At 35.2% G+C, this 17,651-nt stretch overlaps 1 protein-coding gene across 2 annotated transcripts in view; it reads left to right on the top strand.

Annotated features, from left to right (window-relative positions):
- Nucleotides 1-606: 606 nt before the first annotated feature.
- The window catches only part of LOC150097869 (uncharacterized), a 622,248-nt gene continuing 605,203 nt past the window's right edge, over nt 607-17,651 (top strand). For both annotated transcript variants that reach the window (XM_090405962.1, XM_090405961.1), the window contains exon 1: nt 607-904. In XM_090405962.1, coding sequence (XP_090262088.1) covers nt 653-904 — 252 coding nt within the window. In that variant the 5' untranslated portion in view covers nt 607-652. The remainder of the gene's footprint in view (nt 905-17,651) is intronic.

Raw genomic sequence — 17,651 nt, 5'->3', positions numbered from 1 at the left:
TCTATAGTTAGCGACATCAGTGTTTGCACCACCCTTATGCAATGTGATTATTATAAGGATTTCCATATCTGTGGAATTCTTTCGTGATTAAAGACACAAATTATACAAACATATCAAAGGCGCCTAGCCTGTTCGACTGAGCATTCCTTTAGCACACGTATTGATATTATTATCATTATGTGATGCTTCTTAGTCCAATTCCTAGTCCTGTCCAATTCTCTCATTCGACACAACTACTACCAACCGTCTATCTCCCAACACCACCACCAACAACAACTTTGTCTGCAATTGCGTGTGTTCTCATGGCCGATCCGTTTGTAAGCGGTATAGAAAATTCGAGTTTCCCTAGGAAAACCTTGCTACTTGCGTATGAAATTGGCTATCTCACGTTCAACTCAAAAAACGCATATAAAGATTTTTCTTGTGACAACGGGAATCGAACTCAGGCATTTTCCAGTCGAAGGGTGCAGTATACCGGCGTTCTTACGTGTTGTTATATCTGCCATTTTAAATTTCATTCAGCAGAGCCATCTAGCGTGTTTATTTTGTGTTATTGCCTGCTGCCATCTATACGTATCAGATATGTAATGTTCTTAGGTGACAGTGTGTCGTTCCTACGGAAGGAATTGAGTGGTTTTTAAAAAAATACTATATGCCTATTGAAAGTCGAACGAATAGCGCTCTTTTTAAGAGAGCCGAACAGTTAAAACGATGGCAGGAATCGGATACAAACAAAGTCTCAGCGGAATTGCCAGATGACAAAAGTCAAAAAATAAAATTTAGTGAGGGTTGTGTGTTTTTAGCTGCCTGTGCTTCTGGTGATACTGATGAAGTTGAGCGTCTGCTTGGGAAAGGAGCAGATATAAATACCGCTAATGTAGATGGTTTAACAGCCCTTCATCAGGTATGTGGGGTCTGGCTTTACTGAAAGTTTGTATTATTCATATTATCAATAATCGGTCGAGTGGTTATAATTCCATACTTTTTTTTTAAGATTGTTCTTTTGACAATTATGAATAATTAATAAAATGGCGCTTAGTATTTAATGTGACCTGTAATGTATGTAAACTTGTATATTCCTCCGTTTGTGTGTGTGGGTTGAGAAAGATATCTTTACATACCAGATCTATTTCTGAAGTTTAAACATTTAGTAAATGCTTAAAAAAGATTAAAAGTGTTGTCATAATAATGACTTTTCTATTGCAAAGCACTCGTCAATTAAAGCTTTTCGTTTCATGAAGATATTTCCAAAACGATCAAAGGAGTTATTTAAACTGAAATGTTAAATGATTATAGAGTCAGTTATTACATAAGTCAATAGCTGGCTTATGCATCACACATAATAAATAAAATAAATATATCATGAATCGTTGACAACCTGAGGTACACCAGTTCTGTGTGTGGATGTTTGATAAAGAAAATATTGTTTTTGGTGATTAGACATGGTTTTATGCCACTTCTAGTTTCCAGTAAGTAAGGGACACTGCCATTTAAAAAAGCACTATTTAATTTCAATTTGGTAACTCAGTAATTTCCTTGTGTCAGCTTATCCGAAAAAAAGTTTCACACAACTTTGCCAAAGTTGTGTGAAATCGTGACATATAGTAGTGGCCACACTTTAGCCTTAAGTGGGTTTCAAACCCTTAGTCAGTAATTACATATAGTTTCTCTATAACTTCTATTATTGTTTCTGTACTGTTAGTAGCTAATATAATAGTTACAATCTAAATGATAGTGCAAAGTTTTGTTTTCTTGAAAATTTATACATTTATGTGCATTTCAATTAAGAAATCACCTCATGTAGAATGACGCCCTTTGCTTTTTATTATTATTTTTTTCATGTGGTTACCACCCACGTAAAGTTATTACTAAACCTATAGTGCACTTATACCGTGGGTGGGCTGAGGATTTTTTTTTTCATTTTTATTAATTTTTATACATTTTTTTTTGTAATTTTTTAAAAAATTATTTTTACATAGTCCAGAAACCCTGCACTAGAGACCAAGCATGAAACTTTGTCAACCACTTCAGGCCTCTAATAAGTTGGGTGGTGGTCTCACACCAGGCAGTGAAATTCATCTTTCACATAAATTGAAGAAGATCATAATTCATCAGTACAATATTGTTTCCAGCCTTTCTGTATTTCCTTTTCATAAATCATACAAATTTTGCTGCAATGTTTTTTTGTAGCTGAGACTCAGATTCATTTCTTTAAATGTAGGTTTTTATGTTAGTAGTAATATTGGATTGAATATACAGGGTGTTCTAAAAAGTAATGCCCTTTTGTATTTCTATTTTTTAATAAATTCTTGATAGTTTTCTTTTAAATGTGTAACGATTTCCTCTAATAAAGAAACTCATATGCTGCTGTCTAATATTTAATGCATTCCTTTATGCAGCAGAATGTTCATATCTACAAAAAAAAAAAAAAATCATAATAATTTGTGAAATAAAGAAGAAATAGAAATAAAGGTCTAAAAAGTAATGCCCTTTTTTATTTCTTTATTTTAATAAATTCTTGATAGTTTTAAATGTGTAATGATTTCCTCTAATAAAGAAACTCATATCCTGCTGTCTAATTAGACACTTATTTGGAAATTTGCGGACCACCCTGTATATAGGTGCTGTTACACTTAATCCATTTTTCAAAGAATTGTTACAGGTAAACAGTGTATTTTAATTTCTTGTTTCAGAATATGTACATAAGCTGATGTATGTAAATATATATATATATCTATTCTATATACAGGGTGTCCCAAAATTCATGCAAGAAGTAATTTTGATAGAAAACACAGGTTTTTAATTAAAAATTGTAATTTCTTATTGATTCATAAAGTATACAGTATAGGGTTATACATGGGATAGCATATTGGGTAAATGGCCTCCACGGCTTTGCTGGCACATATGTACTCTTTTGTCAAAATTTTCCATGACCGTTTTGCATAAATATGGCTGAATTTCGTTGATACAGTGCTCAATTTCCTCCTTCAAGGTGTGGGTGGTTGTGGGCTTGTTGGCATAAACCTTAGACTTCAAAAAACCCCAAAGAAAAAAGTCCAACAGCATTAAGTCACATGATCTGGGCGGCCAATTCTGATCACCAAAACGGGAAATTATATGACCAGGAAATGACTCGTGCAGTAATTGAATTGTTTCTTGGGCTGTATGGCATGTGGCACCGTCTTGTTGAAACCACGTCGTCCACATCCATATCTTGCAATTTAGGCACAAGACGTTCTTTCTTCTGGATTATCATGTCGCAATAGTGAGCACCATTAACTGTTATTGCCTTACCAGCCGCATTTTCGAAGAAGAATGGACCGATGATGCCTTCAGTCCAAAATCCGTGCAAAACAGTGACACGTTGTGGATGCATTTGTTTCTCAACAATCACTCGTGGATTTTCTGAACCTCAAATGCGACAATTTTGTCGATTAACGAAGTCATCAAGATGAAAATGAGCCTCATCGCTGAAGATGATTTTGTTCGAAAAATAAGCATCCACTTGTTGTTGTTCCATAATCCATTCAACGAACTCTCTTCGCTGTGTGTGGTCATTTTTAATAACCCTGAACTGTCAGCTGTCATGGTGTCTTTTTTTTCTCATTGGCAACGCTTTACCGCACAAATGGCACTAAATTTAAATCTTGCGTGAATTTTGGAACACTCTGTATATAAAAAGATAAGCCAAAATTTGAAATGTTTTTTGTCTTGCCTGCTTACCAGCCCAGAACTCGGGGGGGGGGGTGCCTTAGGTGCTAGAGCCTCCCTAGTATATATATATAATTATAATAATACAGTAATTAGGAATTTACAGAAGATTGAAACAATATTTCCCATCAAGTAGATAACTGAAGGCCATCACATCTATTTAAATTCTGCTGAAGTTCACTTGTATTACACTCAAACCCTGATGAGTTCGATTTCATGGTTTTAACTTAGTTTATAATACCTCTCTATTGATTTTTGAATAAGGCACAAAAAAAAAAGTTAAGTGAATGTTCAAATAGACTTAACAGAAAGCTATGGAAATTAAAGTGCCTAAACATTTTTAAAATGATCAAAATTTATTATTATTATGCAAATCTCCTGACAGGCTCATCAAGGGAGATTTTGATTGCAGTACTATTACGACAAGCCTGTATAGAGTTCATACTCATCATTAAAGTTCTGCTCAGACCTGAATCTTAAATTCATTCATTTGCTAGTTTGGTTGGCCGCATAGTTAATATACCTACTCTCCAACCACCAGGCTCTGGGTTTGAATTCAGTAGTGGACATGGATGTTTGGGATTGTTTTTAGGTGAGATATGAATTTGTTTGTCTGCAACACTTGTTTGGAGACCTGCAACATTCCATGATTGGTGCTTAGAGTGGAGTTTCTGGATTATGTAAAAATAAATAAAATAAGCAATAAATAAAAATCCTTAGTCTGCCCATGGTACTATTGTACTATATGTTGGTCTAAGACTTTTGGTATGGGAATCCAGTAAATAAAACAAAATTCAAAGTTCTAGAAAGGAAATTTTACACATAAAATAACTTCTCACTATCTTATTCATTATTCCTTTGCACAACTTCATGGCTAGTCCCTTGACCTTGTTCCTTCTTCTGGTTCCACCATTTGAAAAATTTCTTCTGTATTTGTCAGGTAAATACCTCTTCAAATGTCTCACTCATATTTCTTCTCTCACCCATATTCTTCCAGACTCCCCTCTTACCTAATATTCTACAGTTTTCAAATCATTTTTATCAGCCATCACCTGTATCCCCTGCAAAAACTGATGATCAGATATAAGCATATTGATCCAGATGTGATCTGATCAGAACATTATAAAATAGAACAGATACCACATTATCTCGGCCGATCTTTATAACGTGTTCCTTGAATTTCAAATTTCTGTACACCATCACTGCAGGATTCCATGACTTCTCCCTTCCCCTAGTATAGTTAGTTCCACAAATAGAATATGTAGCCTCTCATCTGTGGACCCAAAGTTCAGGTCATTACGCTCTGCAATGTTAAATTGATATTCCCATTCATTTTCCTGCCTTTCCAGCTTGTTCAGATATCTCCAAAGAGCCACAGCATTGACACTGTCTAATAATTTCTTCAATTCACATGAAAACACAATGAAAGGAGTGAGAAATATTTATTCAAAGGTCACATATTTTGACCTGAAAAATTACAGACTATCATTAGTGGCAAATGGTAGTTGAATATAAAGTACAATGCAAACACTGGACTGATTTGAAACTGAGAGAGCCATGTGATGTTATACATAAAAAAAAAAAAAAAAATGTCAAAACTGAGAAAACCTTATTGATTCTGAATTAAGTTATTAATTAAAACTTTAATGATGTGTGATTGTTCCAGATATAGTGTCTGGTAGGTGGTGAAAGAATGGAACTGTTGAATTATTATATTTACATTAAAGATATAAATGATTTTTTTAAAGCACACATTGGGAATTAATATAATAGAAATTTAATTTTTTAAAACTGTATCATCCATGTTCACACATTTAAACTCTCCTACTCTTTCCTATTAATACTATTCTTAATAAATAACATAAGATGGATTTACTTTACTTATATATTATTATTATTGCATGGGCACCTCGATAGAGTCTATAACTCATCGTGGGAGACCCAAACTGTCAATTCAATATCTATTGTACCTTTCCTTGAGGCCATTAACAGATTATAAATTAAAGATGCCAAAAAATTATATTCTCGAATAAAGAATTAAACCAAGAATATAATTTCTTGGTGTCTTCAGTTTATAGTCAAAACAATTTAAAAAACGATCAAGTTCATTAACAAAGCACACACATTCAATTAATGCCAAGAAATTATATTCTTGGCTTCATCTTTTATCGAAGTGTAACCAAACAAGGTTTATGCATGAAGTCACTTCACAACCGGGCTACTTATATATAGAGGCTAATGACTTTACATCAACTGCCTTAGTATCCCATAATACAATGCATTTATCCTTATGGACATGTATAATGCTATGCATTATGGGAAGGGAGGGACACTACTATGACCGGTTTCAACCTTCATTGAGGTCTCATTAGTGGGAGCCAGACCCAGAAGTGATACCAAGCTTGAAGTCTTTATTTCCATATACAGTAGTCAAAAGGCATCATGCTTATTATGAAAAAAAAAAATGGACTCAGGCAACACATTCCATTCATTCACTACTCTTCAAGTGAAAAAAATTGAGTCCTCACACCCTTGCTAACTAAACTTTTAAGCAACTTCCAGCGATGCCCTCTTGTTCTACTCCTTCTAGTCAAGTGCTCAAACATTTCCCCTGCATCAATCTTATAAAATCCTTTTAAGTAACTTAAATGTTCCTATCATAGCACCTCCCATTTTTTTTTACCAACTTTTGCAATCCACAAACCCTCAATCTATCCTCATAGAAAGCATTACCCAGACCACTCACCTCTGGATCCTCTTCACTACTTCCTCATCCCCAAGAAAACTAGATAACCAGACCTGATTGCCGTAATCCAGATATGGTCATATCAAGTATTTATAAAGAGAAATGATAACTCCCTTATCTATACTTGCTAGTGTGTTCTTCAATAACCAAGTAATCCTATAAGCCACCTGGCTACTTTAGTAATATTCCCTCTAAATTTAACTCTCCATCTACTATTATCCTCAAATCCCTGGAGTACATTTTCCTCGATGTTTTACACATGTTGTAATCTTTGCATCCTAACATGCTTAATCATACACTTTTCCGCATTAAATTGACATCCATTATGTTTTGTCCATACTGTCAGCCTATTTTTAAATCATCCTGCAAGCTTTCTACATCAATTTGATTAACTATACCTCCAACTTTGCATCATCAGCAAACAGCTGAATATATCCCTTCAAACTACATCATTTACTGTTAGGCAGATCTCACTAATGCCTATAACGTTTGGCACGGTTGCAATAACCGATGCCAAAAACTTCTCTCTTTTATTCTTGATGCTTCTAGCATTAATATATGGAAACTTTAGCATCCCTTAGGCCTCCAACTACCTTTACATCCTGCATTGACTATCCCAATTGACATTGTTGCCTGAGAGACTAGATTCTGCATTTTTTGTTCATTCATTCATACACTCATTCACTTCATAGGTGCCTTCACGTATACTCGTCTGCATCTTCCCTAATTTCTGACTACACTTCCATACGCTGTGAACAAAGCTCTTCTAGAATAGAGACATCTTTGCTACTTATTCTGAATCCATTTAATTGCAGTTCATCAGCATTGTACAAATCTTTCCATCTATCATATTTTTTATTTATATAAAATTTTGCCCTATTATCAAGGGCATCTTTAACAATGATGTGCAAACTACATGTACATGATATAGTGCAGGGTTGTGTTCTCTGGAAAGCGAATAAGTGTTCCGTGATGTCAGTGACCAAGCCGTGTATTTTTAAACATGGAAGTAATTCGAGTAAGGGAATACCGCTGTTTATGACCAGTCATAAAAATTGCCTCCAAGCCGATTACAACAATGGGCAGCTTATCCTCCGTTCTCAAAACTGAACAAAATAACATCTGTGTTGCAAATGTTAGTGACCGTTCATAAAGAAAATTTTTCCACTGAAATTGAAGATCAAGGTGAGATCCGGTTCTGAAATCTAGTAATACTGAATACTTTCTTCGCAAATTCGTATTGTAGGGTGAAAGTGCTTGTTTTGAAACCGTAGTGCCGTGATTTTTTAAAAGTAATAGGCCTACAGATTTAAATTTTAATATGAATAAGAGACAAGGGACTTTGTTTAATTTTGGTGTTAAGAAATCTCTTATTGAAGGTGTTTGTGATGCAACAGATAGTGATTCATCCACCTCCAGGATGTACAAAAGGAGGGGGAAAACTACCAGCACACAGGAGAAAAAGTCTGCATCCACTCATAAGTACTTATTAAAAAAAAAAAAAAAAAAAAAAAAAAAAAAAAAAGTACTTATAATATTATTATAAATTTTTGGTGATCAGAATGGGATATGTCAATGAAAATCAGCACAAATTAGTTTAATGATGTTGGCCTGAGGAAACTACAATATGCTACAAGATTTCATTAGCCTAGTGATTGATAACTGATTTAAATGTAATTTTATATTTGTCATTCATGTCACACCGTATACATAAGTGTACTAATACTCTTTATGATTATGCCATAATTAATTATTAATATTGTAATGTTTAATAATTAACAATTATTAATAAATAATAATTAATTATTAGTACATTACAAAATAACCAAGGTGTTCCGTGAAAATTTCAGGATTTGTGAAGTGTTATGTCGTAGGAAAAATCTAAGATACACTAATAAAGTTCTAGTAAAAATAATTTTAATATGATTTAATAATAATAATAATAATATAATTAAATTTATATTTAATTTTCCATAAGAGGGATAATTAAAGTCCATTGTTTCTATTTAGATTTGGTTGGTATCATTGCATTTACGAACTGAGATCTCAGTGGCTTATATGGACTTCCATTGTCAGTGAAAGCATGGTTCCATAATGTAGCACAAACTTTAATAGCAAATTTGTTGTGATTTTTTTTTCCTACTTAGCTTTATGAACTTCTTGATCAGATATTTTCTATCATTGTATCATCATTACCAACACTTCTGCTTTGTAACATCATAAGTGATGTTATGAATGGTTACCTAACAATCGCATCTCCATGAGCGTACTTTCTTTGTCAGTACGTCTTTAATCAAGGATCTCCATAATTGTCATTTGACAGAGCATCATCCTGCAACAGTGCAATGTCACATGGCACTTCCATAACCATCTGGTCTACTACTACTCATGTTTTAGCATATAACAGCAATCTCTTGATTAATGCGCCTAATGCGTTCTTTAAAACAGGCACATTAATCAAAAACGTACTAATCGAATATAACAACCTATGAGAAAATGTATAATTTGTTCCTCAGATTTCTTTTTTGACCCTTATTTTTTTTTTATAAAAGAATTAGGGTATGTCTCAGGGCCTAGTTAAAGGAAAACCATGAAGCCGAAAGACAATAAAACATATCAGAAAAAAAAAAAAAATCAGCTAACGCCTGTTTATTCCTGTATATACAGGGAGTAGGCGAGGCTATTTTTAGCCCTATCTAACTTTTTGGAGATTGAGTGGGCAGTTCAATCTCATCTCCACTGGTACTCAATCAGAGATAGCTGACCCAAGGCTGTCGCTAATTAAGCGGCACGCAGTGAAGAGAGAGAGAGCGAGAGAGACGGCTCTACATGTGCCGCCATTTCGTGGTCCCTAACGCTCGTATTTGATGTCTGAAAATAATGTGGGTTCTATGGTCGATTTTCTTGAGTTTATGGGACGAAAAACCCGAGTTTCCGGGAGAAAAAATTCACTTGCCCATGCCAGAGATGGATTAACTCGAGAACCAGTTGAAAAAAGGCTTAGAAAAATTTCCTCTAGTCGCTGACTAAACTTGAAACCAAGTCTTGCTTCGTGTGGCCATGCGCCATGGTGTGCAAACGCCACATCCACTGAGCTACTCAGGCTCTGTATTCAGAATATAAATTTATTATTCTGCTTCTTAACAAAGAATTGAGCTAACATAGTTTGGCAAGCATTCTGTTTCTTTTTTTTATGCAACCAGTATGGCCCTATTGTCTCTTCTGCAAATTTTACTGCTTCTCTCTTCATCAGGGTCAGCCACTAAGCATTGCTGCTTAAAAACTTCTATTGTACGAAAACTATTTTCAAACTGTTTCTGTGAAACCTCTTTGGGCTTGTCAGTGATTAAATTTTCTTCATATTCTTCAGGATCTTCCCGCTGTGCATCTAAATTTAGCAGGTCAGAATCACTCAACTTCTCGGAATGAGATTTAATTAACTTAGATTCATTTGAAAAGCCTCTAAAATCATTTGCACAATGTGCAAGAATGTTCTTCCAAACAGCTCGCATATTGCTATCAGTAATTTCATTCGACTTTGCAACTTTATAACCAGGCTGAGATTTCTCTGATTTGGCTAGAAAAGTCCTGGAAGGCATTCGCTTCCAAAAAATGGCTGGTTTCATCGATATTAAATATTTGTTGATCACAGTAGTCTCCTTCTTACACAATTTTCTTCAAAATCTCTGGATATCTCCTTATCTGCACTTGCAGTTTTGCCTGTGATTAGAACATTATGTAGGATATTTCTCTTTTTGAAACGCTCAAATCACCCAACAGTAACGTGGAATTCTTCTTTTCCATCATTGATAGCCCTTTCTTTTCAGGTTACAAAGAGACAATGCTTTTGATTTAATAAGGCCAGCGTTTAACTGGATCTGTTTTTGGTTACAATCTTCGATCCATGTAAAAAGAAGTCTCTTTAATTCAGTCATTATAATACTTTGATTTCGAGTGCATGCATGATTAACTTGAAGCAGCCTTACCTTTCTCTTTGTATTTAGCAGTTGATTCATCCATTTTTGTGTTCTTGTCCTGTCTTTGCTCTGGACTCGCCTTGTTCATTTTTCTTTATTATTTCAAGTTTTTCTTCCAATCAGTTTACTTTTTGAATCATTTTCACTCTTCTATTTTTTGCTCACTAATTCTTTTACTCATGATTAAAAGTTAGGAAAATAATTTAAAATAAAAAGTAAGGAAAACAATTGCACGAGATACGATCAGCAAAATGCTATGTAAAGCAGATGACATAAATTTTGGCGGTAAATTTAGAACATAGTGTACATGGAAATAGTGCAGTATACCATTAAAAAATAAGTGTGTAAAATGTTTCAAATCAGTAACTAAATTATTTCATCCTGGCGAGTGATTTTTTAAAATAGTTAGCCATAAAAAATATATAGTTCGAAAATTTTTAAAATCTGTAACGTTTATTTTTAAGATGTATATAGGCGCACTAATCGAATTTGGGTATCGAAAAAAAATGATGCACTAATCGAGAGCTTGCTGTATTAAAACCAACCATATCCTCCTTTTGAAAGTACTGAGGGTGAGAGCCATGGGATAGTAGTTAGATGGCTGACTTTGTCTCCCTTTTTTAGGTATAGACTGAATGAAGCCTGTTTCCATGTTGTTGGGTAGATGCCAGTTGAATATGATAGCTTATATAGGCAGTACATGATGTGTTATTTCTGAAACACAAATTATTAGTACAACTAGAGGGATACTATCTAGGTCAGGAGTCTTATTATTAAGATGCATGCAGTAGGCAGTTTGTGGTATGCAAGAGATGATTTGTTTTGGTCGTTCAAACCATGGGGGTTACCATGATAGTAGTCTGCATCTGGCCATACAGTCTCCTTTGAATGGAATATCATTTTATTATTATTATTATTACTCGACACCTCCAAGGAGTTCAGGAGGCATCCATGCCAGACACAATTTAATGCCTTTGAAATATTGAGAGCGACAATATAGGTTTCTCCAAATCTTTCCATGGCCTGTGTCCAAAGGTCGGTGAGATTAGTGAAGAGGTCAGCTGTAGAACAAGAATGGCAGAATTCATGTTGATGGTCGCTAATTAATTGATGAATCTCCAACTGGTAAAGAAGCTGGTTGTTGTGATAACCCTTCAATTTTGAAAGTACTGAGGGTGAGAACCATGGGACAGTAGTTAGATGGCTGACTTTGTCTCCTTTTTTTAGGTATAGACTGAATGAAGCCTGTTTCCATGTTGTTGAATAGATGCCAGTTGAATATGATAGCTTATATAGTCAATACAGGATGTGTTATTTCTGGAACACAAATTATTAGTACAACTAGAGGAATACTGTCTAGGTCAGGAGGCTTATTATTAGGAGGCATGCAGTTTGTGGTAGTGCAAGAGGTGATTTGTTTTGGTCGTTCAAAACATGGGGGTTACCATGATGCCATCAGGATGAAAGAGAGCTGGGAAAAAAAAAAAAGAAAAAAGCAGAGGTTACACCCAACATTTTTAGCAGGAGATTAGGTTTGACTGCTAGTTGAGCAGAGACAAGTTTATTGCATTTTGTTCTTAGAAAGTTTGCTTTGGAATGTCAACAAAGTTTTTACAGTTTTGGGCTGTTGTGTAAGTTGAATGAGAAGCTGAAGTTTTTAATTTACACCATTTGAACATATGTTGCATTTTTAACATGGACTGGAGAAACACTTTTTTTTTTGAGAACTAGACTTGGATATGATATGAGGCTGAGATTGGCTGGGAGGAAGATGAACTGAAGAGAAGGAGACTAGAATAAGATTGTGGTCAGGGGCATGCCGACCATATGTGTAATGTGTGCGATGCACACAGGTGCCTAAGAGGAGGAAATACTTAAAAAAAAAAAACGTTTTTTTTAAAGTGATTTTTTTATTGGAGGGGGGAAATAGGGGTGCCAACTAAAGTTTTGCACACAGGTGCTGGACACTACTGGTGTGCTACTGGGTATAGGGGTGCCAACTAAAGTTTTGCACACAGGCGCCGGACACACATGCCCCTGATTGTGGTCACAGTTCCCGGGGGGGGGCAGTGTATTTGGAGGAAGAACTATTTAATAAAATGTTCTGAGTTTTGAAAGAATAATGAGAATTGTCTGGCATTCTGGTTGGTTGATTAATTATTTGTGATAGGTCATGAATGATAGCAAATGATTCAGCTTCCCTTTTGGCTTGATCTTTGAAGTTAGGGAAGCGAAGCCAGTTTGTATCAATCTCACAAGTTGGGTAATTAGTATGAAATCCATTTTTGGTGATGAGTAGTCAAAACGGGGAGCTGTTAAGGCAGCAAATGAAGGCTATAAAGTGAGATAAGGAAATCTTCAGCAAATCAAAAAACAGGAATTTTGAGGTTGGATGCCGGCCTGGTTAGCATATCCACTCTCCAGCCAAAAGGCTGCAGGTTCGAATCCTGCCATGGATGTTTGTGATTGTCTGTGAAAATACTAGTGGTGATGGTGGTTGGCAGTAGATGGCGTTGGTGTAGATGATGAAGGTAGTTGCGATTGGTGGAGGCAAAGAGTTGTAGAGTAGATGCCCTCTCTCTCAATGAATCTTTGGACTCCCTGGAGGTGTTACGTGATAATAATAATAACAGCTTTTGGCAAGGGATATTTGATTTTACAAAAGCACATGTTCCTTTTTTTTCTTTCTTGTGGAATATGTCATGCAAGGTTTAGTTGGGACGTTTGAGATATGCTGTGGTTGTGAATGCCACCAATTCAGTTTCTGTCAGGGAAAGGTCAGATTTTGATGTCTGGTGGTATATATCAGTGATTGTACTGATGTTTTGAATGTTGATGAAATCAGTGTCAGTGTGGAAGTGTTTTTTTGGGGGAGCTTTGCCATATTTTTATTATTTTTTCCCTTATATTTTGTTGTATTTTTCATATTTTTTGTGGTAGATTTTTTTATATCCACAGTTAAAATGCTAGTACTTATATGAGTATCTTTCATGTTAGAGTTGCTGATTCATGAAACATAAAGATCAGGGATATGTGGCTGGGCTTGAGAGACTTGTGTACATTACTCACATGCACTAGGACACTTACTCCAGTCCAAGTGTGGCCTTGGACAGTGCCCTCTGCATACTGCTAACTTGGTCTCCCTCCAGGCACGGCATAGCAAAGTAAACAGCAGCAACAGAATTATTCGTCATCTGATCAGGATGCCTCCAACAGATGCATCTTATGCAATATCTAGCAGCTATCATGCAGAAAGCTGTTTTACTGCTTTACATGATGAATAATGTTAACGATGTGTGCATGCCCATCAAGACCATCACCTTCATTGCATGTGGGAAGAGGGGGGGGGAGGAGACATGGCAGTACCCAATTCACACTTCCAGAAATATAGGGTGGTGGTGTTTTGCTGGTCAATGAAAGACATCTACCACCTAGGGGGTCTAGTTGAAATTTCTTCACAACTGTGGAAGATATGCATTTATTTGTATATTGTGTACAAATGTTCCTCTTGTAAAACTTCAGTTATTATTACAGGTTTCATGTGTACATAGACTGTTTTTATTTTTGGCATTTGGTTGGGTCTTTAGGTACATAGGGAGTCTTTTTTCTCCTGCTTTAGCCGATTTGTACTCGTCTAGAACACACCTATTCTCCATACAACCTCAACCACCATTCTAAGTTTGGTATATGGATGATAGTTTGCCATACTACCTCACCTTAAAGATGTCCTATCCTCTTTCCTAACTAAAATTGACAATGCATTCCCCCCCCCCCCCCACACACACACCACCACCACACACATACACCATATTAACTTTACCATGACATGCAGCAGATATTTTCATAGTTTCAGGCAAGAACATGGAAAACATCAATTGCATTTTCAATATAATAAATAGTTTTTCATGAGGATAGCAAATTAATTAATTATTGAAATAGATTATAAACCATAGAATAAACAAAACTGGTATGATATAAATGTTTTCTTATCTTGCCACTGAAATTGGCCCAATTTAACAAATTAAGATAATAGACCTTATTAGAGAACATGAATACCTCACCTCATTAATTCCATCAAGCCAGAGAGGAGGAATTATTTTGCATATTTCAAAATTTACTTAATTTAATTTTGTGAAATGCTTAAAAAATTGGCCACATCATTTTCAGAGGTAATTTCAGTAAGGATAAATTATTTGGGGGGGGGGGGGTTAGACCTCCACAAATAGTCCAATTCAAATCAAAATTGAAATGACTTATACATTTTAATAGAGATTTAAATGCTAAATTTTTACTCCAGTCTACCCTGAGTAGTCCTTACTTCTCAATCTCTCAAAATTTAAGTCTCATGTTGCATTTTTTAAGGAATTAAAAAACAGTCCATCTGTTCAGAGTAGATTTAATATTATATACGCGTAGTGGGATAGATACAATCAGTCTCATAAGTGTTTATACATTTTATTAGATTTCAATAGTTTTCATCCATAAATTATAGTATTATTTTCTCATTTTATGGGCTTCTCATACTTTTCTTTTATACAATATATAAATACATAAATCAATACATAAAGCCCACTCATGAAGGGCAATACCTATAACAAAAGTGCTGCAGATGAGAAAGAAGGAAGCTGTTGATGGGTTTCTTTGAACATCTATAGGTTGTGTGTTTAGAGAAAAGTTTTTATGTTGCTCCCATCCTGTGGTACATCTTGTACCATGGGTGGGTTAAGATTTTTTTTTTCTATTATTATCAATTATATATATATATATATTGTATTTTTACATACTCTAGAAACCCTGCTCTAGAGACCAAACATGGAACTTTTTCAAGCCACTTCAGGCTTCCAAATAAGCAGGACAGTGGTCTCATCTACTGAGCAATGAAATTCATCTGCCACCTAAAGACAATCACAAACATCCAAACTCCTAGCAGGATTCAAATCCACATCCAGTTGGTTGGAGAGTGGGTACACTAACCACTCGACCAACTGAAATAGTGAAAGTGATGCCAATGAAAAGAATTGTAGAAAAGACAAAATGCAAAAACAGTGTCTATGAAAGTGATTGCCTCTTCTGAATAGTGTCAAGCATTTTTAGGAAAGTTTTTGATGTATTATCTCAAAAGTGGGAACCATATTCTAAGGTTGGATGGATTTGTATGGTGTTAGGAATTGTACAAGTGAGAAACATCTTGATTGGAAGCTGATGTGAAGGAATATGCTTTTTTTTCAGCAAAGGTCAGAAGTGTAAGTCAGCCCAAGAGGTGAGATCTTTCTTATGAGAAATAAGACAGAGCTATGTTTTTGTAGCATCGAAGTTTGAATGGTAAAGATATCACTGTTTAAGACATAAAAGTTATGAAAGTTCTTGAAGCTGGATTCATTAGAGCACTACAGATTTATCAAAAGTAGAAGAGGAAATGCAGTATACTGTCATTACAAAAATATGGAGAGAAGGTCATTAATGTATTGAAGAAAGAGCTTTTTATATCACAGAGGCCACAAGGCCTATAGTAAATAAATGCTGTGAGAGCTGATATATGAGTTTATATACAGAGACCCCCAGGATACTCTGACATTGGTGAGGAAATTTGAAGAGAGAAATCCTTCTACTAAGAATGAAGTGAATGATTACAGAGGAAACCGATAATGCTCACAAAGGAACTGAAGACAGACTAAGTTGTAGTTTATTAAAGAGGCTCTATTCCATACCTGATTGAATGTCTTGGAATTGTCAAAAGCATTTGCATGACTTTGCATGTCTGTAAGGTTTGCTAGAAATGTGCCATGAAATGAGAAGTTGGAATCCATACTGGTGATCACTGATTTTAATTGTTGAGGCACCAGATAGGAAAAGATGAACTGTTGATGACCTTTATTTTTTGAGCAGACTGAGATAAATGGAATGATAGTGTGATGCATTTTTTCACTGGGACAGATATAGGCTTGCTTTCATGCTACTGAATAGCTGACTGATGACATGTCAAGTTTTTTGTCATTTTAGTGACAAAGAGAAGGGATAGGGATGATCACTTCTTCAACAGGAAATCTGGATATTATAACACTCTACAGGCCATTATATGTTTTTCCATCATGCAAAATGTACCACTAAAATTGAAATAACACAGAAAGTTGAATATATGTGATGATGTATTCCACTGTGGCCAGCTGGGATGTCTTGTAGTCCAGGCGGTACATATATCCCACTCATATGTGCTCACAATTTGCACTAGGTCACTAAAAAGAAGAAAAAGTTGACTGCAGTCACCAGTCTGCAGGATTCAATACTCTTTTGATGTTCACATTCTTCAACCTATATTTACAAATATAAACTGAATGAAAACTTTTATATGGATTAATCCATCTTTTATAAGAATTTGCTTTGTCTTTTTTTAACAGTCTTCATTCAGCTCCTTGTTTATAATATGGTGTCTGGGTCAAACAGCTAGTAATCAGATATGAATGGGATGGGGAAGGTTATTCTAGGCAAATATTGCAGTTGCATCTCTTGTGCACAATCTGGTGTGAGCTCATTTATGTTTTTTGTGGACTGAACTCTATAGATGAATTGTTTCAATTTTTGCACTTTCTCCATGTACTGTTCTGAATTGATTGTGGTTCCCCTCTCTCCAAAAAAAAAAAAAAAAAAAAAATCACAATCAAGTCCCCCATCTTTTTATCAGTAAACAGTTGCCGTGCCCACAGAAGGTTGTCTTGGTTACTGTCGTGGAACTAGAGATTAATATTGTCCACATACTTAACTGACATGTAAAGCTTAAATTGAAAGGGAGAAGAAAAAAAAATGGAGGATTTCATACTGACTCTTGTACTAGCTTCCTGTTAGCAATTTTTTCTAAATATTCTTATCCGGTATGGTGATATCTAACATATTGGTCTTCCTTAGATTGCTTGGTGTGCGCATTATTGAATGCTAACAGTGTCAAGTTCCTTTCTGATATGTTAACTAACCTCAGTTTTCGCAGAACTCTCATATCCACGGTTATCAGTTTATCATCCTGTTTTATTTCTAACCCAGCTCTCAGATCCACAAGTTTAAATTGGTTTGGCCTTGTATACATCTACTTACGGTGTTTTGCCTTACTTCTCTTATTCAGTATAAATGCATTCAGCTTGCCCACTAATAACATTATTGATTAGGTAATATTCTGTTATCTATTTCCAGATTTAATATGCATCTTGAATTTAAAAATTGTATCTAAA

The sequence above is a fragment of the Typopeltis vanoorti genome, chromosome 16 (assembly GCF_054136105.1).
Source record: "Typopeltis vanoorti isolate ZY-2024b chromosome 16, IOZ_Tvanoo_1.0, whole genome shotgun sequence".
Lineage (NCBI taxonomy): Eukaryota > Metazoa > Arthropoda > Arachnida > Uropygi > Thelyphonidae > Typopeltis > Typopeltis vanoorti.
This window is presented reverse-complemented; position numbering and strand designations above follow the sequence as displayed.